The sequence below is a fragment of the Rousettus aegyptiacus genome, unplaced genomic scaffold (assembly GCF_014176215.1).
Source record: "Rousettus aegyptiacus isolate mRouAeg1 unplaced genomic scaffold, mRouAeg1.p scaffold_m13_p_7, whole genome shotgun sequence".
Taxonomy (NCBI): domain Eukaryota; kingdom Metazoa; phylum Chordata; class Mammalia; order Chiroptera; family Pteropodidae; genus Rousettus; species Rousettus aegyptiacus.
The window spans coordinates 77,974,270-77,999,959 of NW_023416310.1; the positions used below are offsets into that span (position 1 = coordinate 77,974,270).

Here is a 25,690-nt window from a genome sequence, read left to right on the forward strand (position 1 = left end):
GACGGAAAAGTGTCCTTCACCTACAGACAGCTCGAGAAGTTCTGATCTGAAGCTGTAAGCAGTTATCACCCCCTGCCTGATGTTCGTTAAGCCAAACACTTGGCTTCATTTAGACCACGCCAGAGGGCGACGCCCTGCCCTCCGCCACCTGAGTGGTCTGGGCTGCGGTTAGGGCAGAAGAACTCAAAGCCGGACTCATAAGATATTCTAGGATGAGAAGTTGAATTTGGTCAAAACGAAATCACATTTCTTTTGGCTCTACAACATGTACAATAAAAGCTAACTGCTGAGGAAGCTTCCGGGGTGCTGTTTTATGGTGCAATTCTTGTTCTGGAATGTCTAGCAGGGGTGTGTTCCATCTGTGGAAAACTCACCGGACTGGACACTTAGGATACATACACCTTTCTATATAAAAACACTTCTGGGGGAAAAAAAATTTAAATGTCATGATAAAAAAAAAAGAAAAACAAGGGAAAGCAACTGGTTCAGATTAAAGGTGACCGAACAGAGATGAAAATGAAATGCAAGTGGAAAACAAGAGCTATAAAGGACACTATTGGGGCAACTGGTGGTATGTGGAGATAGACTGAGGACCAGGTAATACATCAATGGGAAATTTCTTTACTGGGAATTGTGTTGTAGTTATGTAAGAGAATGTCTTTGTTCTTAGGGAAAAACACACTAGTGAATTCGGTGGTAAGAAGGCTTGATGTGGGGGCATCTTACTCTTAGTTGGTTTAGAAAAAAATTGTGTGTGTGTGTGTGTGTGTGTGTGAGAGAGAGAGAGAGAGAGAAAGAGAGAGAAAGAGAGAGAGAGAGAGAGAGAGAGAGAGAGAGATAGAGAGAGAGACCTGGAAATGACTAATGACAATTGTACACAACTGGTGAATCTCGCAAAAGATGAAAAATTGTTCTTTCACTTTTTCTGTCATTTTTGAAATTACATTAAAATAAAAAGTTACAAAAATGAGGATATCAATTTTTAAATAAAAGTTAACTGTTCTTCAAATGAATTGAGCAGCCTGGCTAGGTGGCACATGGTTGCTCCAACAAATTGGGTGTTTTGCACAGAGAAAATGGATGTCGCACAGTTCTTCCAACATTCAGAGTAAATGGCACAATTACCCCTCAGATGGAGGTTGGGGAAGCCTGACAGTTCCCTAGGCGGACATGATTTTCAACGCCGTCTGACATAGTGTGATAGGCCAAACATTCTGCTTCGTTTTGTTTTTTTCCTGACATTAATTCATTTGTGATCTTTACTGAGAGGCTGAGTATCTTATCTCGAGGTGGTCCTTAATGGTGCATGGTATATTTTATTGATGTTTCTTTTATTCTGATGTTTTTCTTCCTTGTGATTATATCTGCTGTTACTCTCTTTTTCAAAATGCCATTCTCCTGTGAGACTAGGCATTGCTTGGGGGCTTAATGAAGCCTCTATATTGTTTCCTGATTTATCAGGTTCTCAGATAACAAAGGGGTGAGGACCGGGAGGAAGGTAGAAGAGGTAAAGGGCCCCCAGATGAACCGAATAAACACGGTTTTGCATCAAGTTCGTTTTTGTGTGTGCAGAATTTGTCAAAGAGAGCAAAATCCTGTTCTAGCAGAACCCACATGGGAGAAATACACACGTCCTGTTTTAATTCCTCTTATCGTTTCTCTCCCATCATCTTTTTAAAAGTACCCCTGTTGGATGCATGTGTCACGTTGTACAGTAGAATCCCAAAGCTGTTTGTTAGCTTGGCATACAAGTCAGGGTCCGGACTCTGCTTTTTCTGCTCTGGACTCTCTGTAGAAGTTAAAAACTTTTCTCTGCAGTCGGGCTCTGTATTCAAACACTTATCTATTTTTCCTTTTAATACTCCCAAATGGGTATTTGTAGGACTTGCCTTAAATAAGGACATCTTGTAAATTAGGTAGATAATTCCATTTCTTCTCCAACCTTGGAAAATTTTCCTGTCATTTTTCAAAAAAGTATTCTTTCTCTAAAATACACCACAAACCCTGCACGTGTTCATTACTAATCGGAGGGATATTTTCAGTATCAAGGGGAATGAGGCTGTCCTATCAGAGGACATTACATTTACTTTATATTTTGGTCTCAAGTCTTTAAATACACACGTGTTCGCATGTCCGCGCCCACATGGAGTCTTTCATTTCTAAAATAAAAGTCGATTAAAAAAAAAATCCATATCTCAGGTTCTATCTAACCTCTTCATTTTTCTTTCCTGGAAGCGACGAAGCCTCGGTTTTCGATGCTAACAAATGTTATATGACAGGTTCACCGATTTACTGCTCTGCGCCCTTTTTAATTATAGACGTCTGAAGGAAAATTTCACTGAGGAAAACAATAAATCACCAGTGAAATGATTTGTTAGTTGAATGAGCTGAATAAACAGTTGGCTTCTGGGCAAAGATTCGTCTGGCGTCTTTTAAGTCATTCCCTATGTTTGCCTTGCCATTTCCACATGAAAGCCGGACTGAGCCTGTGGGAATCAGCTGGGACTGTAGATGTGGCTGATAAGTGAAGGAAACACATAAACGCCCGGTCCACAGATGCCCTGAGTGTTGAATAAAATAATTTTTCTCAAGCTTTACTAATATTCATTCAAATATTACTAACAATCGACCAATATTATATTATCAATAATAATGGCAATACTCAGAAACACTTATTGACTGCGTACTGTATACTTATGTCATCTCATTTAATTCTAACAGCCCTATTTCCTACATCCACAATGGGAACAATGATATCTTTACGTGAGGAAGTGGCAAATCCGGAATTCAAACCGCCCAGAATTCAAACCAGTTTCCGACTCCTGGTCTTGAGCTCTCAGCCATGGAGTGTCTATAAATTCTCTCCAAGGGAGCCACGCTTCCTCAAAGAAGCCTTCATGTATTATTTAAGCTATGAAAAGAAAGAACCCAAGTTGGTGGTTGAAACCCTGCTTCAGAATGTGGCTTTACACCTAAGACAATGCTCTTCCTCTCCGTCGAGGTGATGAAGAAAGCAGGTTTTCCAATGCCTCTGCTGAGAAAACCGAGTTTAAAACAACGTATGCAAAGAACAGGCTGAGAAGGGAATCACAGACAAATGTGCTATCACTGAAGTTTCTTGGGGGAAGTGAGAGGAAGAAGAGTAATAAGATTGTCGGTTTCAATGTGAAAGTGTGGAATGTGTCAGGAATGATAACTAACTGTTGCTGTATTTATAATAAACGTTGCCCTCGGAGTCACAAGCAGACACTGAGCCCTGGAAGCTTCCACAGAAGAATTAGTTTAGTGCCCTTCCTCGATGTCCCTGCTGAACTCGTCCGAAAAGTTATAAAGAATCATGGCCAGTTTGAACACATTCAGACAAATAGTATGGAGAGTTTTCAAGCAAGGACGAATGTCTTGGCGTTGGACTTCCTCTCACACCAGCAAGTCGGCTGCCTGTAGTTACTTCATAAACATCTCAGCCGGAAGCTTTGTTTAAGGATATTTAAATGGACCCCAGAGCTCCCAGCTTTGGAAAGATGGTGGAGCCCAGTAATCCGATATTCACATTGGAATTGCCAACCATTTCTGTGGTTCCTCTCTTATCATTAAGCTTCAGATCCGTCAGCAATATATGGATCAGATATTGCTTTATGTCAGATGCTACAAATTTGTGCTAAGAGAACTGATCAAGATTTAGTATTTTAGATGAGTAGCTCAAGTCCATATTGCTTATGGATGTTTCCTATGTACCTCGATACTAAATCAGGTGTAGGTTCCCCAAAAGCTCTGCTGGGACTTCTCCAGGACGTTTCCTATGTACCTCGATACTAAACCAGGTGTAGATTTCCCAAAAGCTCTGCTGGGACTTCTCCAGGGGAACCGAGAGGAATTCAGGGGCCCTGGGAGGCGGAAGCTGGCTGTGCAGGCCTGTGTGGTAGCTAAGTTATGTATATTGTTTCCTATAGTCTGCTAAGAAACGAGTGATCCCTCCCACTTACTGCAAATGCACACGAGTGTGACAGTGGCAGAAAACAAAGCCCACAAAGCCTCCTTCAGGTTTTTTTTTTTTTTTTTTTTTTTTTTTTTTGGCAGCTACTAGCTGGTGGCTTTGAGGCAGAGTTCTCTCCAGAGATTTAAAAAAGCATAGATAATTTAAAATCTTGACCGTATCAGTAAGAAAAATGGCCAGGGTGGAGGTAAACATGGATTTTACAAATACACACCCATGTACACATGAATAATTAGATGAAAAAAAAGTGATTTCACTATTGATCAAATATGTTCAACTTTTTAAAATGATGCAATGCTAGTTTTTTTTTAAAGATAGCAACTGGACTGATACTTTAATAAATGTTAATATCTAATGCTGGGTAAAGTATAAAAAATTCAGCATGCTCATACATTGATAGGGGAGTATATATTGAAATTCAACTTTTTTGGAGGGTGATTCAACAGTATGTTCAGACCCCTGAATTACTCAACTTCTAGGACATTTTCCTGAGGTAATTATCAGAGAAGTATACAAAATCCATGCGGTAGATCACTGTATCACAGTGAAAACTGAGAAACCAAACATTCAACAAGTATAGAATACTTAAATGACCAATGGTGAATCCATATGTTAAATCATTTGCAGTCATTAAAAATATTTTAGAATATTAAATCATGTGAGAAAATATATTACAAACAGTATTATATATATATACACGTTTATGTAAAAATATACTATATGCTATTAGTAAAATTATAGTAATTTTCTTTGCATTTTTCCTTGTACTTTTCTAAATTTATCTAATTTAAAAAAAGAAAGTAAAGTGCTTTTGTAAATAATATGTTATTATACATATATAAAGATGTACATGTACCTTTGCTGAGAATTCTGCTGTTTTCTATTGTCATGAGTTAATTATACCACGAATCCCGTAGGAAATGGACACAGCAGGATATGCTTTTCTCTTTTTCAGAATGTTCACACTTACCAAGGTGTAAGAGATAAGGTGTTGTGATGAAAAGTCCTGGTTAAAATTGTTAAAAGTGTGACATTCTTCCTTTTTATTTTATTTTATTTTTATTTTTATTTTTTTTTTTGGTGAGGTAGCTTCAAACAAAGTGAGCAAACTCAGTGACACAGAAGTCTGAAAATGTAACATCCCGCGGTTGGCTGGTTTCTTAAAAAGATGTCACATTTGTCACAGTGGCTGCCACCTCAATTTGACAATCCACAAAGTCCTAATAGTGTCCTCAAGTGACCACTTGACGGCCTTAGAGGTTTCCAGTTTGAGTTCTCTGGGGGTAGGGCCTGGTCTGAAACCCTTCGGGTGAGTGGGACTGTTTGTTAACTCCAACAGACAATTAGGAAGGGCAATTAAAAATTCAAATTATGTTAATAGGCCAGAGAAAAATGACTGTTTGCAGAAATCAGTGGCAATTACCAGACATAATGGTTCTCAATTAGGCTGGAGGGGATTTTCAGTCATTCATAATTCACTATCTTAAATGTATCATAAAAAAGTAATTGTCACTTGTTAATAAAAGTTACTTAAAAACAATGTAACTATTTTGTATAGAAAGTAACTCTTCTCCCTCATCAGTTTTTTAAAAAAGTATATTCTTAATTTAAAAATGTAGTGCATGCTGTTTCAAAATAAAATCAAATGATGTGAATGTGCTTAAAATAAAAAAAAAAAAAGCACATCCTAGCTCTCTACTTTGCACTTCCCAGGGGCAACCACTGTTTTATCAATTCAATGACTATTCTTCCTCCCAATCACCTGCCCACTCCCACTGAAAAGGGGGCAGGAGGTGGGGAGACTGTCCAGGCAGGATGCTGTGTTGATATTTTTAGTCAATTAAAGGTGAAAACAAAAACATTATCTTGCTGCTTCTGTCATATTTATTTCTCTCCCAAGGTTTTTGATTTGTTTATTTTTATATTCATATGCAGCTTCCATTACCCCTAGGATATAGTCAGCATTCATGCATGTTCTTACAATTCTATTCTCAGGCAAGGCAGTTGCTGTGTAAATTGTACTGCACAAGGGATGTGATTCAAAGACTCTGACCAAGCTTTCTGTCTAATCCTTCAGGGAGAAGAAGAAGAACAAAAAGCCTAGAAAGAAGAGAGAACCCGAAGGGAGGAGGGGGAGGATGGAAGGTAACTCTTAAATAAGTAAAGAGTAGACAAAAGATTGAGCTTTTCTCTTGCTGAGTACCAGCCGATACTGCCACTTGTATCTTCTGTTATGGGTCATGCTAAAAGAATGACAGCTGCATTGTCCATTGTCTTGCTCAATCAGAAAAACTGCTACAAATTCAAGTCCCAAATTGAAGCTCTGCATCAGACAGGAAGACTGAGGCACAGACAAGAATAAGCTCTTCCCAACTCCATGCAACAATAGTCTCACTCTGGTGAGGCACAGTCCAGCAATATCTCCAGAAACTTCTCTAAAAGGCAGCTCTAGGCTACACTGAGCCAGGCATTTTATAGACATGACCTTATTCAATTTTCACCATCACCCTATGAAGTGGGCATCATTATATGCTCATGCTGCAGTTGACGGAACCCAGACATTTTTTGATCCAAAGTCTACATACATTCAACTCCCACGCAATCTTTGTTAAAATTGTACAGACATAACATTTTGACATCTCAACTTATGATTGTCCTTTTTTTTTTTTTTTTTTTTTTTGCTTTCATGGAAATGAAGCTTCCCTTCCCACTGCACTGACCAGTAAGCCCCATCTTAGGAACATGTAAGAACATGAAGCCAGCTACACATAACACGAATGCTCCCTATTTTTGAATACTTTTCAAAAGAGTTTGGAGCAGGGAAGACCGCTGGAGCTTGCTTTGGAAGAGTTACCAGGAAAAGAAGCATCTACAGTTCATTCTTCATCAGACCTGTGTCTTAAAAGTGAGCGCACCCTCGCTGGAGAAGAAACATCACTCAAAAACGGCATGTAGGACATAAAATTTGTAATAAGATCTACACAAGACTGGCTTCTTCCTGTCCTTCACATGTCAGTTCAGTTTACCTGCCCAGGGATGTTTTCCCTTTCAGCCCCTCTGAAGTAGAAGATATAAGGTACTTATTACTCTCTATAACCTGCCCCACCCCCTTTCGCTTTCTCCAAACATTGCTCACATTCTGGTATTTTGTGTTGGTTTGCCCATTAGCGTGTATCTCTGCCTACCAGAATCTCAGCTCCATTAAAACAGGGTCCTTGTCTGATATGTTTACCACTGTTTCCCCATTCCTAACCCAGTGCCTGGCACGTAGAAATATCTGTTGATGAATGAACACACGTTTGTAAAATCAAGTATCTGTTTTCATAAACAGTCAGTTATGGGCTTCTAGGGATGGGGCTTTCATTTAGTAGGGGTCCTGGGAAATAAGAGCCATCAGGTCATAAGCAGGATAGCGCCCTAAGTTGGTGGTCGTCATGGAGACCAAGCTGTGATAAATAGTAAGTATATGGGACAGAGAAGGGGAACAACGAGCCTCCTTTACTCTGCCCCTCATGCAGGCTGAGTAGAGACTGCAGCCTCTCAAAGGCGCAGAAAGAAAGTGTCAGCATTTCTTCAGCAGGTGATAGACTGGCCGGCCCAGATGGACGGCACACTTTCGGTGGGACTGCGGCACATTTTCTAGAGCAGAGTACTTTTCTCTTCATGAGCAACGTCTCACACTGCCAACTCAAGGCTGCTGGTTAGGAAAGGACTGCGATAAAGTTTGGGTCCATCAATCCACATCAGGAGATGAGCTTTGGCGGTACATTTTTTGACAGTTCCTCTTCTCACTAGGATGTATTGCGGGATGGGATCTGGCTGCAGATATTCCACGCTTCTGGACTGACCTGCCTTAACGCTTTGTGCATGTTTCTGTCTTCCTTTAGATTTGGGAGACTAAGGAAGTATTCACTGCCAAAGGACATGCTCCTGGCTGGTCTTAAGTCCTGTGACCATACGATGCTATCATTTGTCTGAATTGTGTTTCCTTTCCTTCTATAAATGCTTTGCACTGGACTTACAAGTAAAAGTGATTAATTCTATTTCCAGGTTTTAAAAGAAGTTTCAATTATATCTGTGGACTAATTTTAAAATCAAATGTTTAAAATGAATGGTTATCAGCCTTAGTAATATTAGTAATAATATCGCAAAAGTAATAAATGCTTAGTGAAAAATTGAAGTAATAAATGTGTAAAACAAAGAGAAAAATGCCTTGTTCCTACTTCCCGACCCTCTTGCTTTGATCCATCCCTCCGTTTCCCAGTGAACCCACCTTCTGCATATAACCACTCTGCATGGTTTATCGTTATGTCCAGCGGGGTGCTGATAACAGCTTAACGTTTGTTCTCCAGAAAACAAAAAGCACAGACTCTTGGCATTTTCTGATTCTATGTGGTAAACGCCCTCACCAGGTACACGTTTAAGCTAAAGATATGATGGAATCGGGACTGGGTGTCACACCCTCAGCTCTGCACACCGCCGGCTCTGAGAGCTCCTTCCAAGTTCTCTGCATCCCTCTCTTCTTCCCTCCTTTCTCTCTTTTCTTTTTCTTTCTTTTTTCCCTCCTTCCCTCCCCTTCTTCCTTCCTTCTCTTTCTTCCTCCCTCCCTCCTTCCTTCCTTCCTTCCTTCCTTCCTTCCTCCCTCCTCCCTTCCCTTCCCTTCCCTTCCCTTCCTTTCCCTTCCTTTCCTTCCTTCCATACTCGTATATAAACAGGCATATATGAATCAATATCTTCCATAAACATCGAGCATTTTGCTTTGCAACTTCCACTTTTTCACGTGGTGTACTGCAGCTCTTTATTTTGAACATTTCCTGACACTCTTTATAACCGGAAACACCCATGCTAGCTCAACAGCGATGCCGAGCATCACTTGGTCTGCACGAACGAGGCTGTTTGCACGCGTGTGCCCCCAACTCACTGTAGTCTATCCATTGTGAAAGGGAGCAATTCATCATTGGGCAGCAGGTTCTGCTCAGATGGTTTATTGTCCTGACCTCATTAAAAGCATGTAATCCACGCAGTGCCGTAAATCTATGCCTCTAAATACTTCCCTCTTTAATTTTTTAATACTGCACACTTGAAGGGAAAGGTTAAAGCCAATTAAAAGAGATACAAATACCATTATTACTGCCCTGACAAACAGTTAGTTATTGGATTTGGTCGTTTCAGTTTAGAAAGTCATTATTTTTGCTCCTGAATGAATTAGTAATCAAGATGTTTATTGACTTGTATATTTAGCATCTCAAAGATGCTAAATATTTTTTTTTTTTGGGGGGGGATCCATTCTCTTTCTCAATTGGCATCATTCCTACACACATAAAAATGACAACTTAAGGTCTAAGTGCAAACAATAACTGCACAGCTGTATGTGGAAACACACATATGGACAGAGCCATCATGTTCACTGTGGTCCAGAAGGGAGGGAGCCGCTCGATTCATTCTTATGCAGTAAATAGTTGTTATTGTTGCTGTCGTCGTTGTTTTCCTCGCCCATTAAGGCTATTATACGATACTGACAGATGCTTAAAAGCATTTAGAGCTGAAAGAACTGTTGGGAAAATTGCTGCAAAAGGATTGACAAATGATGATCTTTCTGTCCACAAGGTTCTTATTTCCTGTGCAAAATGGACCAAAAGAATAAAGGAAAAGAGAAAGAATCATTAAATGAAGGACTCGGGTATTGTTTTCTGACGTGACTTCGTATCTTCCACTGCCTTTAGTCAAAAGCGTGATTCTGTTCACGAGAAGGCTCTGGTATTGTCACCGCTTTAGGCTTTTGTGGGTGACGCTCCCCCCCCCACCCCCGCCCTCGACCCTCTTTCAAGGCTCAAGAAACAGAAAATATCGAATCCGAGATGATCCCGGAATCTGTAGGGGTGGAGCTGAAATTTGACTGCCTTGATGATTTAATTGTCCTCCCCCAGGTCCAGAGTATTTTGCGAGAAACAATGGTGACCAGTGCGGGCTTCTGAAAAAACTCGAACCCACAGACGCACGTCCATAATTTATGCAACTCCTAATTCGTATCAGCGGCCTATAATTTCCCTAAGTACCCTACTGTCTTTACCTATGAGAGGTCAAAATCAGGTACTGGGAAAAAATAGAGGGAAGCTATGGGCTACACTTTCGAAGGAGAGAACAGAAACACACACATTCATAAAGAAACTCACAGCAGAGAGTAAGGGAAGGAGGATAAAATAAAGTATTTTAAAACCAAATGAATAAAACCCAGAAACAATGACTAACTTCAGTGTTATCGTACCTCTGGAAAGGCTACAACAGTGGTTCTCAAAGTGTGTTCCCTGGGCCAGCACCATTACTGTCCTCTGAGAACTTGTGAGAAATGCAAATGTAGGGACCCACCCCACCCCCCACCGACGCTGAATTAGAAACTCAACTTGGGTTGGGGCCCATCGGTCTGTGTATTAACAAGCCCTCAGGGGGATTTCGATGCCTACACAAGTTTAAGAATCCTTGTTTTAGAGAATACAGTCGGTGTTCTTAGCTGTTTCTCTAAATCTGTCCTCGCAGTCGGTCACAAACTTTCAAACTTGAGCTGATCGCTGTCTCCTTTGCTTAAACACTATACACATGCCACCACATGTCACACTGATTTGCTTCCATGTCCCACTAGGCTATGAGCTCTCTTGCTAGACTGTAAGCTTCACGAGGCCAGAAGCTGCCTCTGACTCACTTTTTGTATCCTCGGTGCCCAGCCAGGGCCCTAGACCAGAGCGGGTACTTTGGAAATTAATTACAAAATGAAATGGCTAATAAGTAAAGGCCAATGAATGAAAAATAAATATTTAAATGTATAGGTCCATTAAAGTTATTAGTTTTAACCTGATAAATACGACCTGTGCCCAAGTAAAGATGACTTCTGCTTCCTTTAAAAAAGGAAGAAGAAAAGATGGGCAAAGGACTATTCTCAAGCAACTTCTAATGGGTTGACCATTTACTTCCTTGAGGATAGCAAGAAATAACTGAGCATACCTCTCACTAATAGCTGACAATCTAGTTGGTTCTAAGGGGATTTCACATTCGGACAGGACCCAGCTACCCATTTGATGATAAACATTCTCAAATCTAAAGTAGGCTGAATATGGGCTATCAGAAACCCATAAGAACGGATAAACCCATAAGAACGGATAAACCCATAAGAACTGCCAGCTCCAGCCCAGTGTGGTAAGGCTGTCAAGCCCCCTGGGACTCCTATCCGCCGGTATGTAAGAAGGTAGAAGGCAGATCTTGGAAAGAGGGGACATCCTGAAACCATTCTAATCGCCTCTCCCTGAGCAACTGAAAGCCCTGGAGTTTCACATCCTTCGTAACTCTCTCTGATGCTCTTGGCCTCTGTTTTCCACCATGGGATTTACCAGGCATTATGTAAGCTCGGGGAGACCTGCTTTGAGCAAACGTTCTATGTCTACCTTCTCTGAGCCTCAATTACCTCACCTGTAAAATGGGAACAATTCTGGTGGCTGAGGATTAAGTTAAAATACACACACACACACACACAGTTGACCCCAGAACAATATGGGAGTAAGGGATGCTAACCTCCCATATAATTGAAATACAGCGTATAACTTTTGACTCCCAGACACTTAACTACTAATAGTCTAATGGAGACTGAAAGCCTTTGTGATAAACAACCAATGAACACATATTTGGTATGCTGTATGTATTATATACTGTATTCTTACAATAAAATAAGCTAGAGAAAAGAAAATATTATCGAGAGAATCCTAAGAAAGAAAATACAATTATAATACTTATTTTTAAAAATCCACAAATAAGTGGACTGTGCAGTGCAGACCCTTGTTGTTCAAGGGTCAACTGTGTGTGACACACACACACACACACACACACACAATTAGCCAGGTGTCTAACACATAACAGGAGATTAATACATTTTGGTTATCATAACTATTATTATGGACTACGTGCTACCAGCATTTTTTAAACTGGAATCCATGAACCTCTAAAGATCCATGAAACAGACAAAAAAAGAATGCCCTCAAAGTCGCTGAAATAATCTGCAAAAAGGTCCACATTTGTACATGTTCCTCTTCTCTGGGCGTACAGCCCGCAACTATAATCAGATTCTCCATGTGGTCCGCGGTTTCTAGATCATAAAGAATCGCGGTGTTGGGGACTGAGTAGCCAGACTGTGTTCTCAACTAGCCGGCCAACCAGGAACATGAGGCAGTTTCTCTAAGGCTAGTGTCTCACTCCATGAAGCGTGATGTGTACCTCTGGGACCTCTGTTTTTAATTCCACGCGAAGTGTGTTTGTTTATTTTTCTTCTTCCACTTCATAACAGGAAATAGCATTTCAAAATGCATGCCACCACGAGGATAGGCAGACAGTTAATTTTCACCTCAAACACCTCCAAGATTTAAGAAAACAAGAGAGCTTCAATCTACTACTCCCGACCTGCCAAACAACATTCTTAGTAGCAGCAAAAGTCCATCTGAAAAGGCTCCTCTGTTTCTGATGGGTTTCTCTTGACAACGTCAGCCTAGGCGAACATGCGGGCAAGGCAGGCGGGTGCAACAACGCAGGTCAGGGGTCTCGGGCACTGAGGTTTCCTCTTAAATCCTGTCCTAACCAGCTCGCTACTTGGAGCTGTAGCTGCTCCCCTCAGGTTCTCTGATTCCTTACGCATCAAATAGGAGTTACACCCGATATGATCCCCAACCTTTTAGGCACCAGGACCCAGATGTCATATAGAAACGATTATACTAGGCTGTTGTTTTCATATCAATTGACTAAGAAAATATTTAACCACCAAAAAGATAGTTACCTTTTCTTATGAAAATTTGAGAAAAGATATAGTACATATCCACATATTTTCATCTGTCAATCTATCTGAATAGATTGACAGATGAAAAATATTCCATTCTCACTACAGACAGCAAATGGTGGACATCTGAATTCAAGGAGCCATTAAAAAAATATTTATTCAGTATTTATCAGGTGCCGGTTACTTTAATAGGGCTGCGGATATAGCATCAAATAAAAACAGTTACTGCCTTCGTAGACATGATTATGTCAGAGAATGGAAATGACAACCAAAAACACACATGCATATAGCCATTTTAATAGTGCTAACGTGCTCTGCAAAGGGTAAGCTGGGTCCCGAAAGAGATAAATGGTAGTGGTGGGAGGTGACTTTCGATAACGGTGGCAGAGGCAGCGTCTGGGATGACAGCTGAGTGGTGGCGGTAGCTGACCCTGACAAGACGCATCACAACTTCATAGCGAACTGAGGCCCTCAAGTCACCAGGACCTCGGACAAGGCACTTAATCTCTCTCTGACTCACTTCTCTGTAAAATCGGGATGATAGTGGGACCCAGGATGTAATTAGCTAATAACTAAAATTTGTTTAGGACGAAGCTTGGCCATGGACTGAGGAAATGCTGCAAAATAAATGTCTCACAGCGGTAGCGGCATGCACCAAGGTCCTGGGGTGGGAAAGGGCTGGGTGTTTTTTGAGGAACTGGAAGGCAGGTGTGGCTCTTGGGTGACGCGTGCGTGGGACGGCGGCAGGAGCTGAAGCTACAGTGGCAGGTAGAGCAGGGGATGCTGAAATCCATGCTCAGTTCAATGGGGGGAGAGTGGACAGTGTTACCATGTCCCCAGGGGACCCCTCACATTCATTGCTCAGAGGTTAGAAAATGATCGTCTTTGGTTTACTTTTTGGATAGTTGTCTCATTCAACATTTTCACGAAGTAACTTCTCAAAAGGAACCGTTTCTTTAGGTAAGAGGATTTAAATAAAGAACCCATTTCATTCATGCTCATTAAACTGTCCCCCCCCTACACCTAGATCTCTGCAATAATAAATATAATTATATCCATGTTAATGACTTTGGTTCCTTGAGCTGCAGGTGCTGGAATACTGTATTTATTATCATATTTTAAGCCCTTTAAAAAGACTGCACTAATTCCTATGATAATTTAGTGCCCATAATACATTCTCCATTCTGAATAGATGTTAATCGTCACAGAATGACTGATTTGCCCGTTCCGAGCTAAGCCCTGCTCTAACAAGTAGCTGGTAACTTTGGAATCCAGTATTGTTATACTGAAACTCTTGATTAAGGTTTGGTTGTAATAATAATTGCTCCTTGCCCCCCACCCGCCCCGCCGCCGGAGGCCTCAAACCGAGAGTGAACAATTGAATGCTCTGCCACCAAAGATGAACGCGCCGATTCTGAGCGTCTGAGTTTTCAGTCACACCCCGCACGGGGGAAAAAAAGTTCTGCTCATGCCACCTGTCCCGAAGCGCTCTGCGCTCGCCAGCTGTCTGGTGGGAACGGCGGCCGCGAGGAAGGTTGCTGCAGAGAAACGCACGCTCTGACCCAGAAGCTGGCTTGGAGGAAGGCAGAGCACCTGTCCTCTTCGGTCTTGAAGAGGCAGGAGGCTCCGTGTGGCGGTCTGAGGTGTGGTTTGGCCTGTGCCAGAATCCTTAGCACCCTACCGACTTAATCTGAAATTGTTTTGGAAATAGAAGGGGGAAAAAATTAAAAAAGCTATCAGGAAAGGTGGGTCCAAGGAAATGATGAAATTGAGGACAGATGGAGGAAATAGGTGCAGGAGCCTGGTTCTGAGACAGGCGCCTTCCCGGGCGCTCTGTCACTCAGCCACGCCAGGAGCCTGCGGAGGAGGTACCGACCAGCCCTCGCCCAGCCGGAGCTGAGAGCGCCTGGGCACAGTCAGCCCCGCTCGCCCGCAGTGCCGCTTCCCAGGTTCAGTCAACGGCGGTCCGAACTATTCACCCAAAAACTTCAGCAAGAAGCGATTTATCAGGTTTACGTTTTGTGCTGTTTTAAGCAGCACGATGAAATCTTTCACGGCTCACCCGGGAAGCGAAGCATCCCTTTGCCCAGAGGATCCATGCTGTCTACGTCACCTGCCTTTTAGTCACTTAGTAACCGTCTCGGTGATCGGATCAGCTGTCCCAGGCTAAGCACTGCTGTCTGACTTACAGGGGTCAGAGGCCGCACGCCACGCCCGCGTCCACACCCCAATCCGCCTGGCTCGCAGTGGGCACCGATCCACGGCATGAGAAGGGCGAGCGCGGTGTGGCTGGATGTTCTGAGAGAGACCACGCTCGCGTAACGTTTATCACAGTAAATTTTTTATAACTGTTCTGCTTTATTATTGTTGTTGTTAACCTCTTACTGTGCTTAATTTATACATTACACTATATCATAGGTATGCACATATGGAAAAAAAACAAAGTATATATAGGGTTTGGCGCTATCTGAGGTTTCAGGCACCCTCTGGGGGGTCTTGGGACATATGCCCTAAAGATGGGGGGTGGGGGGTGTGTGACTTAGTCAGGCCGCCAGTACATGGCAAAGCCCCAGCTTCTGTGCTCTTATCTTTTGACTGCACTGTCTCTAAAATCAATCAGTCAATCAATCATTCATGTGGGAAAGGTATTGAAAAGCATAATGAAATACATAATGCAGTATGATGTGTCTTACTTAAAACAAAAAAAATACATACATATAACAACTTTTCTATTCTTGCTGGCTTGGAGGTTGGTGATGGGAAAGGGTATTATTCATATCTGTGGGGGACACGAATCGTGATACCATCGTTTTCTTCTTAAGGAGTCTGTCGGGAAAGGGAGAGGTGAAGCCCTGAAGAGTCTGGCTCCCATCCTCCAGTGGACTGACAAGGGCACTAGCTTTGGAGGCAAAGGTGGAGAGAGGTGAGCTTCTCTGTTCTGCATAAATACTAGGTAGAAACTTGAATTTCTGGCTAGGCGGGGGAAGGAAGAGAGAGAGAGGGAGAGGGACAAAGAGAGAAGGGGAGGGAGAGAGAGAAGGGGAGAGAAGGTTCGGCAGGGCTCTCGGTGCCAGGCAGCTGGAGGCCCAGGTGGATAGATCTTTAGTAACTCTGCTCCCTCCTGGTGCAGGGACTATTTAAGAAGATGGGTGTCAACAATTCCATCTAAAATTCTTTTTACTGCTGGTATATGGCACTTCCTTTCCCCAAACTGTCAGCGAAGTCTCCTCCACGTGCAGGCGTTGGGTGGATGATTTTGTTCATCTGTGTAGCTGTTGGCTAGTTTAGGATTTGTTTCTTGCAGACACCAAGGGACAGGGCCGAGCTCCATAGCGGGGTCCGTGTGGACAGAAGGGAACCGGCATGGGGCATGAGGCATGATGTGTCCTGAGACGGCCGCCTCTCAATGGGATGGCCCTGGGAGTAGATGCGAGCCCCAGCCAGCACCCTCTGAGCGCACGGGTGTCCTGCCTGGTTGGTGGAACTGGGCTCTGAGCTCGTATCTTGGCCACTATATATAAAAATAGATTTATTTATCATCCTTAACATTATGCACACAGAGTTGATAAGTATCGCCACCCAGTCTTTGGACAGATGAATTCGGGCACACAGAACTCGGTCGTGCCAACAAATGTGAAAGGCCCAGCGCCCTTTCTCAATAGCAGCCAGGCTGCTAGGGCCCAAGCTCAGGCTTCCCAGGGCCCAGGCGGGAGCCCTGATGATTCGGAAGGATGGAGCCCATGGGAAGAAGAATGGGGTCCTTTCCACCAGTCTCTCCCGGAGGCTCTGCCCGTAGCCTGGCCTGCAGCAGCAGCCCCTCCTGGCCTGGGGTCAGAGAGGGGTCTAAAGGTAGCAGAGGCGCCAAAGGCTAGGGGACCCCCAGCCTCCTTCCCACCACCCCACGTGGACACTGGGCGGGGCCACCTGCTTAAAAGACGCACCGCAGAGCTCGGTAGGGCTTTCTGACAGAAGTGGGGGCATCTCTGCCATTACTACAGGTGAAAAGTTAAATGCTTGTGAGAAAATGAAAAACAGAGGAAAAAAGAACCCAAACTGTGTACTACACGGACTGGGCAGAAAGGTACTCGTTAGCCGTGACAGGCTGGTCTCGTGTATCTTTATCTTCAGAGTCAGTACTTGAACCTGCATTTCTGATTCTACCTCCAGAAGCTTTGACCATATGAAGAGATCCTGATACACCTACCATTACACACACACACACACACACACACACACACAATGCACACATATAAATTCAAGATCCACAAATAAATATAAACATATGTATCCAACCCTTCCAACAAGATCTTCCATTGGGGCACTTGAAAACTGCAGAATTTCGGAGAAAATTACTCTCTAAGCACACCGTTTATGCGTATGTGAAAGCTCCTCTCAGACCTCCTCAGGTTCAGCGCGAGGCCGCCAGCCTGCAGTCGCCCCACGGGCGCCCCGTGTCCGCTCGCAGAGGTCGTGAGCGCGTGGGGAGCCAGCAGCCCCCAGGCTCCACCTGCGACCTTCACATGTAGTTGTTTGGTCCACACAGGGGCAGCCGGCAATTATTACTATTATTTTTTAAGTTGAATCAGACGCGGACAGTGTCAAGCTGTCGGTCTCTCCCGTCACCCTGTGCCGTGGTTTCCATAAGCCCGGCCCTCGCCTTGGGGCTGGAGCTGCCTGGCTGCTGTAGACTCCTGAGGTGGTGGCGTGGAAAGGTGGCCACTGCAGTGGGGAAGCCGCTACAGAGACCACTGGTCAAGAGAAGCAGCCCGGAAGTCTCTCCTGGAGAACTGTATTAGAAAGATACAGCCCCTTGCCTTCCTCCTTCCCTGGGTACCAGCCTTGCTGGACTCAGCATCCAAAGATCCCCGATCAATCATGTTTGCTGTTTTCTGGGCTCAGAAGGCTCTGCCCTAGTTCTCCAGGGGAGACTTACGGGCTACTTCTCTTGACCAGTCATCTCTGTGAAACCTTTGCTGACCTAAGGACTGGCTGTACTCTGCTCTGCACCCACCTGGTGCCGGGGGCTACTCAAGGCTCCCCTTCCTCAGCCCTGACAGCAGCAGCGCCGAAGACCGCGCTTCGTGAATTGCTGTTGGCAGGTCCTTCCCACCAGATGGGAGCTCTGTCAAGGTGGGACCAGGTCTCGTTTGCTTTCCCTCCCAGGGTTTGCCAGAGTGCTGGGCACATAGACGGGGGTTAAAGGAGGCCTTTTGAAGTGACGAGAGCGTGACCGCAACCTCTGCCAGCTCTGAGCCACGCATGGAACAGTGGTTGCAGAGGGTCAGGAAGGCAGCAGGCCACACAGGGCAGCCGGGGGCACCTCTGAATGCAGGGACAGCACTGGGCTGATGTTTGCTGGGACCCCCTCGTCGAGCGGGGAGAGCCTGGGGCGCCATCCCAAGCCTGTCCAAGGCAGGCCAGATCCCACCCTGCTCTACTTGATCTCAGGCCTCGGACCCAGAGCCAAAAGAATGGGTCTGGAGGTGTGAGCAGGAGGACACCATCTACCCTTCCACCCTGCCAGGGCGGGGGTGGGGGATGTCCCCCCCGCCTCCTCCCCCACCAAAGGAAATAGGGCTGCCGAGCAGTCCAGGCTACTCTTCTGCACCCCAATTCAAGCACACAACCTACAGGAGAGTTAAAAAAAAAATTATTCGACTAAATTAAGTTTCAGTTGCTACCTCGAATGGGGTTAAAATTATTATTTTTTTAAAGGTTGACAAAGAGACTTGCTCTTCAGGTCAGTAACTGTCATAACGATTTTCTTTTGCCATATGCTCCTCTGAATTGCATTAATATGACATCTCTCTCTCTGAAGCATCTGGTCTCAGCCACTTCAAGGCGCACGAGGAAGCCTCGCATTCGGGCTGAGCGTATCGTGGTGCGGAGCGGTGTCTCCTGCCCCCTCAAAACACTGCCCTTGCAGAATTCCACACCGTGTTTTGTGCCGCGTTTGGGAAACGGTGCAGGAGGTAATACAGGTGAACGGAAGCAGGATTTGGGTGGGTTCGTGTGCCTGTATATCGTACGTGTATATACGTGCGTGTGCATAAATACAGGCGTGCACACGTATACATACATGCACGTTTTATGAGTTGGTCACCGCCTTCACTGCTCAAGCATAAATTGTTTTCCATCTAAAGAAAGCTAAACATTTTAAGCATCAGATGAAAGTAAAGCCCCACCGAGCTGCCATGAGGAAGAGAGGTGAGACATACTATATAGTTCAGCACTTTGAAATTTAAAAAATGGGGAATTTTCCATCATAAGCCAAAGGCAAAACAGTGCTATCAACCTCCAAGCACATTTCCCAGACTAAGAAAAAAAATCTGGCAAGCGATGCAGGACGGAGATTCGCCTCGCTCTCACTGGCAACAATCCTTATCAAACCGATACATTTAATTTTTTTTCCCTGAATATCCTAACCCACCTTCTTAAATAGTTCATTAAAAAAACCTAAATGGGTTTAAAAGTTTACCACCTAATAAATGGTTCCAACCTTCATTCTCTTCTTATTCTGAAGATCCTTGAGCTTATTGTCTCAGAAGCACAAAAAGTAGAAACACAATTGCATTTCTGCTGATGCTAAATGTTAATAGATTTGCCTAAATGCCTGCTAATAGCCCCCCTAAAATTAGCTAGACTAGTAGTGCATGCCTAATGTGTTGTTGTTGTTGTTTTACTTGCTTTTCTTTTTTTGGCTGCTTCTTTTATCAGAGGTAGAGAAAAAAAGACCCTTAGAAAAAAGTACGGGTCTTTGGATGGGAAACATTTCCAGTGTCATACGTGAATTCTGCAGAAAGAACATATATTCTGAGGCTACCCGATAGTTCTGACATTCTGTCATGAAGGTGACAAATCCTAGTGCTCTAATGTTTCATTAAATTAAACATGAAATGTTTAATGTTTTGTTAAATTAAACATGAAGCCGTGACTTTGCACCCGAGAACCACAGCCTTCTATCAATTCTTCACATTCCTTCAGGTCACTTCTTAGGTTATAAAAACTGAGTTTTGTTTATTAGAAGGATTGTATTTCTCTCTGCAGTTAAAACGTACTTTCTTCTAATGCGCTTATAAATAAAAACCAACAGGCAACGCAGTTTTGGGGCACTTAAAATGTTTTTAAACTCAGGCCTACAGAGAACAGCTTGCAGACCACCCATTAGCTAATTCCCTACTATAATTTTTTCTTTCAAACATTCACAGCCATGACAAGAAGCCTGCCACGGGGCAGAAGTATTACATTTTTAATCGAATCCCAAGCCCATTTCACAGATGGGCATGCCATTGCCCAAAGAATGGAAGGCTCTAGAGAAAACTGTAGAAATAGATTCTTCAGACTAAAGCAATCTCAGTAAAACTCCATCTGTGTCCTTATCTCTGATGATGGAAATCAACAGCGAAAACAAAACAAGATCAAACAACCCCGAGCTGGGAAATCATTCGCATAAGCAGAGAGGAGTTCACAGACACTTAGGACCGACTAATGAATAAAAGTTTTGGTGCGACAATTTAAAGCATTAGGTAAACAAAGCATGGCCAGTGTTGGGAGAGGATAACATGAGGCCCCTGTACTAAACATGTCCCTTTTCCAAGTGTTCAATCAGATGGTTAAACACAACTTCTAGAGTTCTTAGTGATACATTCACGGGTTTACACCCCAAAACAATATTTCCAAATACTTTTTCATAAAATGTATCTGGATAATACCTTTCAAGCGGAGAAATACACAGAAATAACTATGTAGCAACTTAAAAGAGAAAAAGTACTCTTGTCCAGTGACGAAGGTAAAAAGTAAAGTATCTTTTTACATTTTTGTGTACATGTGAATTTAACTAGATTACAGCTGGTTTCCAAACAAGGACCCATAACTAATTGTCAAACCAATAACAGAAGAAAAACCCTCCCGTAAAGGGCAAGTCACAGGTCTCCTCCAGTCCACCAAAACTTGTCACTTATGCCTTTTCTGTGTTGACACGCCAGCTCTAATCACTGGCCAAAAACTGTAAAACAGCCCAGATTTGGTAACATCTCCTGGCTCAGAACTCCCGCGCTGAATCTTTCTAGCCAGTTTCCCCAAATGTTAGGAATATTATGGACACTTACCATTTGGAAGCTTCATGTCTGTGAGGCAAACTACATAAATTAAATGGATCCTGCTTTAATCTTCTTGTCTAGACCCCAAATGCCTTAATCAAAAAGAAAAAAAAAACAAAGAAAAAACAAACAAATGTTCCCTGAGGTCCTCCTCTACACCACCAGAGTAGAAGCAAGGACTAGCTATCTTTTTTAACTGGATGCCCAGAATCTGTTCGTTAACAAGAATGCCAATTATGTCTAATGTCCCTCCTTTCCATTCCCTTCACACCCTATTTTTTCCCCCTTCGCTCTTATAGTTTGTGGCCGAGATGAGGCTTAAGTTACACTTTAAATCAAAATCTGGAAGATGCTTCAATTGGCTATCTGGCTTGGCAGACTTCCTGTAAAAATCCCACGTAAAGACACATTCGTTTCCTCCCTGCGAATGGACTGTGGCATTTGTGGTCCCTCTCGCTTTCCCCAGTGCACACTTTGCCTTTAAATGAGCTGAAGCCGCAGGACTTCATTTGGGGTGAGCTCTCCCGCAAAGCTCGTTTGGCTCTTACCATTAAGACGATAGGCTCTAAAAGGCTAGCGAGATGCTTTTAACTAGGTTTGAGGGGCCAGTCATATCTTGTTAGCAACAGCTGCACACTTACCCGACTTTCGGGGCCTCGACAAAACTGTCCTATTCCTCCTGGAATGAGGAACGCAAAATGAAATTAACCAGTCGTTGGCCAGAGCCATGCAGGCTGCACCAGATCCTTCTCCTCCGAAAACCCAGTGAGCTGGCTCCCCCAAAGTTATTCCTCTTTCGGCTTCTCCTGGCATCTACAGTCTGCCAAGGCCCTGCTGCAGTTTCAACACTACTACTCCATAAAAGGATTTTAAAGGCTGTGCCGGGAGCCCGAAGCTTCAGATCCCAGTTTGGCTCTCTCCATCAGCATTCCTCAGCAAGCCCGCACAAAGCGAGCCACGCTACATTATTTATGTCAGCTCTAGGCTCTGGAAAACACACACTGGCATCCTGATTACCAAGAATCCTCGTGGATACAATTAAACGGTTCCCACATATATCCACCCCCACCCCCACATCCTACCCCTGCCCCCGCCCTTCCAAGATTTAACCTCTTTCAGAGGAAACAAAAGCACTTTGAGGCGTGTCCCAACTCATCTATGAGGAGCCAAGAGAACGTTGAAATATGGCCACACGGCAAATGAGCCCGGGGGGAAAGGACACTTTCCAGGAAGGAAAGTTCAGATGACAGTTTAGAAAACGCCCCGCACGTGGGCTCCCTAGGTTCGGGGCATCGGCATGGAAGCAGCAATGCCGAGGCGCCACCAAAGAACCAAAGGACATTTTGATGAACTTGTGGAAGATGATTCAGAATGGGCTGTGAAGGGAAGGAAGGAGCATTTTTTTTTTTTTGGCAATGGGACCGACTGTCTGAGCTGGATGAAGAGCAATCGTGCTCACCCAGCAAACGCTCCTTGGTGCCCCGTCCAAGTCACAGCGCAAGACGGGAAGACCACCGATTTAAGCAAGCAGCAAGGACTCTGTCCCCAAGCCTCCTCTTCAGCGAAAAGAACAATTCTCCAAGGTGCGGTCCACCATCCCCCTTCCCGTCGAGAGAGCTCGATGACAGTTTACGAGCCGGGCATATCGGCCAGAGGCAGAATGGACTGGGAAGGACAGGGTAGGGTGACGATGAGGAGCAGCGGTGAGGGGCCACGAACTTCCCTAGCATCTAGCTGGGAAGTCCCCGCCTGGCAGGCCGGGGTGACTTCACCTCGTGGGAGCCCCAGGCGCCGCTCCGTGAGACATCGTTTGGCAGGACCTCACACTTAGGTCAGTTTGTCTAGGCACGGAGTCAGCTTGCGGAGACTCTGCAGCCTCCTCCGAGGGCACGGCGAGAGGCTCCTTCAGCGACCTGCTTCTCTCCAAAGGCTCCCTTTGAACGGGCATTCCTGCCTTTTACCCGCTTTTTTTTTTTTTAAGTGGCTGTCATTTCCAATGACTTAGCCCATCCCCTCTCAGATACCTTGGGTGGAAAACTGGTATCTGACATGGAAACGATGGTAGAACACACAGTGTCGGTCAGTGGAGCAGAGCCCGGAGCGGGCGAATCCTCCCTACGGCGCATGTGACAGAAAGCGATGGGGGATGAGCTGGGAGCACACGAGAGAAGAGCTGCCCTCAACAGCACCCCGATGAAAGGGAGCATGTCAGCAGGCGCGCACGCACGCACGCCACACACACACCACACACACCACACACACAACACGCAATGCCACAACCGCCCAGAGACCCAAGATCTGACAAATGGAAGAGCGCACGGGAGTCGTCCTGTGGGATGATTTCCAGTTTGAATATTGGCTCCCTACGCCCAGAACACTGGGTCGTCCAGGGCACTGACCCCGGAGGAGGCCTTAACTGCATGTGGGCACGACTGTGCTCTCAGCCGGCAGCGATTCCTTCCGTCCTCTCCACTGAACAATCCAAGCAAGCCACATTGTAATTTTTTCTTAGGACTTAGAAGCAACTAACTAGAGTGAGGCGAGCAGAGGAAGCTTGGGGAGGAAGCTTACTCAAGAAAATAATTTATTCCTCTAATAACTAAGCAATAATCCACTTCGAGGCCGACCTTGAGCTCAAAGTCTTGGCAAGAATCCCCGGGACCCTCTCGCTATTCTCCAGAGCTGCAGTGTAGGGAAGACCCATAGGGGCACGTCAGTTGCTAACCTGTGACCTTGGACGTGTTGTTCAGCCTCCCAGAGCCTTAGCTGTCTCATCTGCAGATCTGTGCACTGTGGATAATGAGACCCACTTCAAGGACTTAAAGGATTCAGTAAGAAATCTAAAGTGTTTAACTCAGTGACTAGTACCTTGTGAGCTCATAATAAACCTTGGCTATTGTGAATTTTCGAAAAGGTTGTTTGTTAAGTGGCACAGAATTTATAGTGACTGGCTTGCAGGTGCCCGAGCCCCCTCTCTGAGTGACCCCTGAACAATCAGATCGTTACTGGAAACCTGTGCGCAAGGCACTGTGGTCCTCATCGTCATTTGCCTTTAATAAACTTGTTCAGAAGAGTTGCCTTGTGACAGAGATGCCAATAAAAATGAGGGAGAGTTTAAAAACTGCGAGTATTAAAAGGAGACTCGTGAACTATTTACCATGTTTTAAAAAGGGTATGTCAACATTGAAAAAATCAACTGAACACCTTTCTGGTGTTTAATTCAAGCATAAAACTATTTCAGAATTTTGATACCCCAAACAGGGCTGCTATACTTGACACAGGAGGGAAAGATGGCCGTGAGCCCCACCCTCTGGAACCTTCCTTCCTCATAGCTACACCCTCCCTTCTCCAAGCTATGAGCAACACGGGTTGAGAGCCTCTAATCTAATACAAAACTACCACGTATTGAAAAAGGACAAGGAGGGCCAGAGAGATTAAGGGACTCACTCACTTTCATTTCACCCAGCACAGACAGGCTGGAACCAACAGTACTGGCTTCTTCTCCAATGCTCCTTCCTTCCCCCCACAAGGGAAAGTTAAAACCAGTGGAACTCACAGCCAGATTTCTACTTCACTATTCAAGAAATTAGTTCCAGCTTAATCCAGGCCCTCCGCTTTAATACTCTGCATACAGGACTAACACTTCACGAAGAACTTAAGGTCTGCCCTCCTCCCTGCCCCGGCAGAAAATGAAAGTTTTAAACTTTGATTTTAGTGTTCCCTACAAATGAGGTTTCGGATTTGTTGAGCCATTTTACTAAGGGTTTTGACAGATATTTCTACATCTTTCGAATGAGGAAAGCAATACTTCAAACTTTTCATATTTCATAAAGGCTGAATTTTCACTGGATGATAACATACATTTGTTATTATTAATGTCTTTGAAAAATACAAATACATCTCTTCTCTAATGATACCATTAATAGATAATTATATCTTCCATATAAACACAAGAGGTCTTGAACATGCAGCTTCTGAAGTACCAACCACACTTCTTGCTTACATAAACAAGGAGTATCAAAATTACAAATCTTCAAAAGAAGTAAGCTCTACAACATTTTACTGCTAAAAAAATGCTCACACGCTTTGTGACTACATACCCACGAACAGCAAGACTACATGAACATCCAGATCCCTTTCTCAATTAGTTTCAAACAACTCCTGTTTTTGTTGTTGTTGTTGCTGCTTGTCAGACCACCTGAACAAAAATGCAGTTTGTTGCATCATTTGCTGAAGCTCTTTCTCCAGTTGAAACATGAACTACGAGTCTTCCCGAAACACATCAGCCAAATCAAGCCGTGACATGGCTCCGCGTTATTCACTGCACGCATCATAGCTAATCGCTTTCTAATACAACCCATGATTTTGCTTCATTAAGTTAACGTTCCCCTTATTTTTCCCTCCATGGTACATACTAAATTAGCCAGCATTAAGTTGAGCATTTCTTCTCTTACCAGGTATTATTCACCCGCGGGTAACTCTGACTTTGTCTGGGCCACGTGTACATGTACAGTGTGTGGGGTTAGAATGCTAGTCTTATGACGCGGGCCCTTTTGGTGTGTGTTTGTAAATATGGAGGCACCTGTCCACGTGGAGGCCCCAACTCAATCCCTAACGATGACTACCCTTACATATATACTGCTGAGACTACCCAGAAGGCACAGGTGTGTCTTCCGGGCAGCAGAACTGAGAAAATGTCATTGCTTCCAGAACAACACAAGGAAGCACTTGGGGTACCTACTTCCTGCATTCCGTTGAGGCGAACCATCGTGCAAGGCTATCTTTAAG

At 44.2% G+C, this 25,690-nt stretch overlaps 1 protein-coding gene across 12 annotated transcripts in view; it reads right to left on the reverse strand.

Moving 5' to 3' along the window:
* Positions 1–25,690, reverse strand: part of TENM2 (teneurin transmembrane protein 2) — a 2,693,686-nt gene that overhangs the window by 359,422 nt on the left and 2,308,574 nt on the right. The window contains exon 1 of one of the 12 annotated variants that reach the window (XM_016151447.2): positions 21,544–21,940. The exons of 10 other annotated variants lie outside the window; for them this stretch is intronic. In XM_016151447.2, coding sequence (XP_016006933.2) covers positions 21,544–21,715 — 172 coding nt within the window. In that variant the 5' untranslated portion in view covers positions 21,716–21,940. Of the gene's footprint in view, positions 1–20,911; positions 21,941–25,690 lie in introns of those variants that run through there. One more of the 12 variants, XM_016151449.2, reaches the window with a different exon arrangement.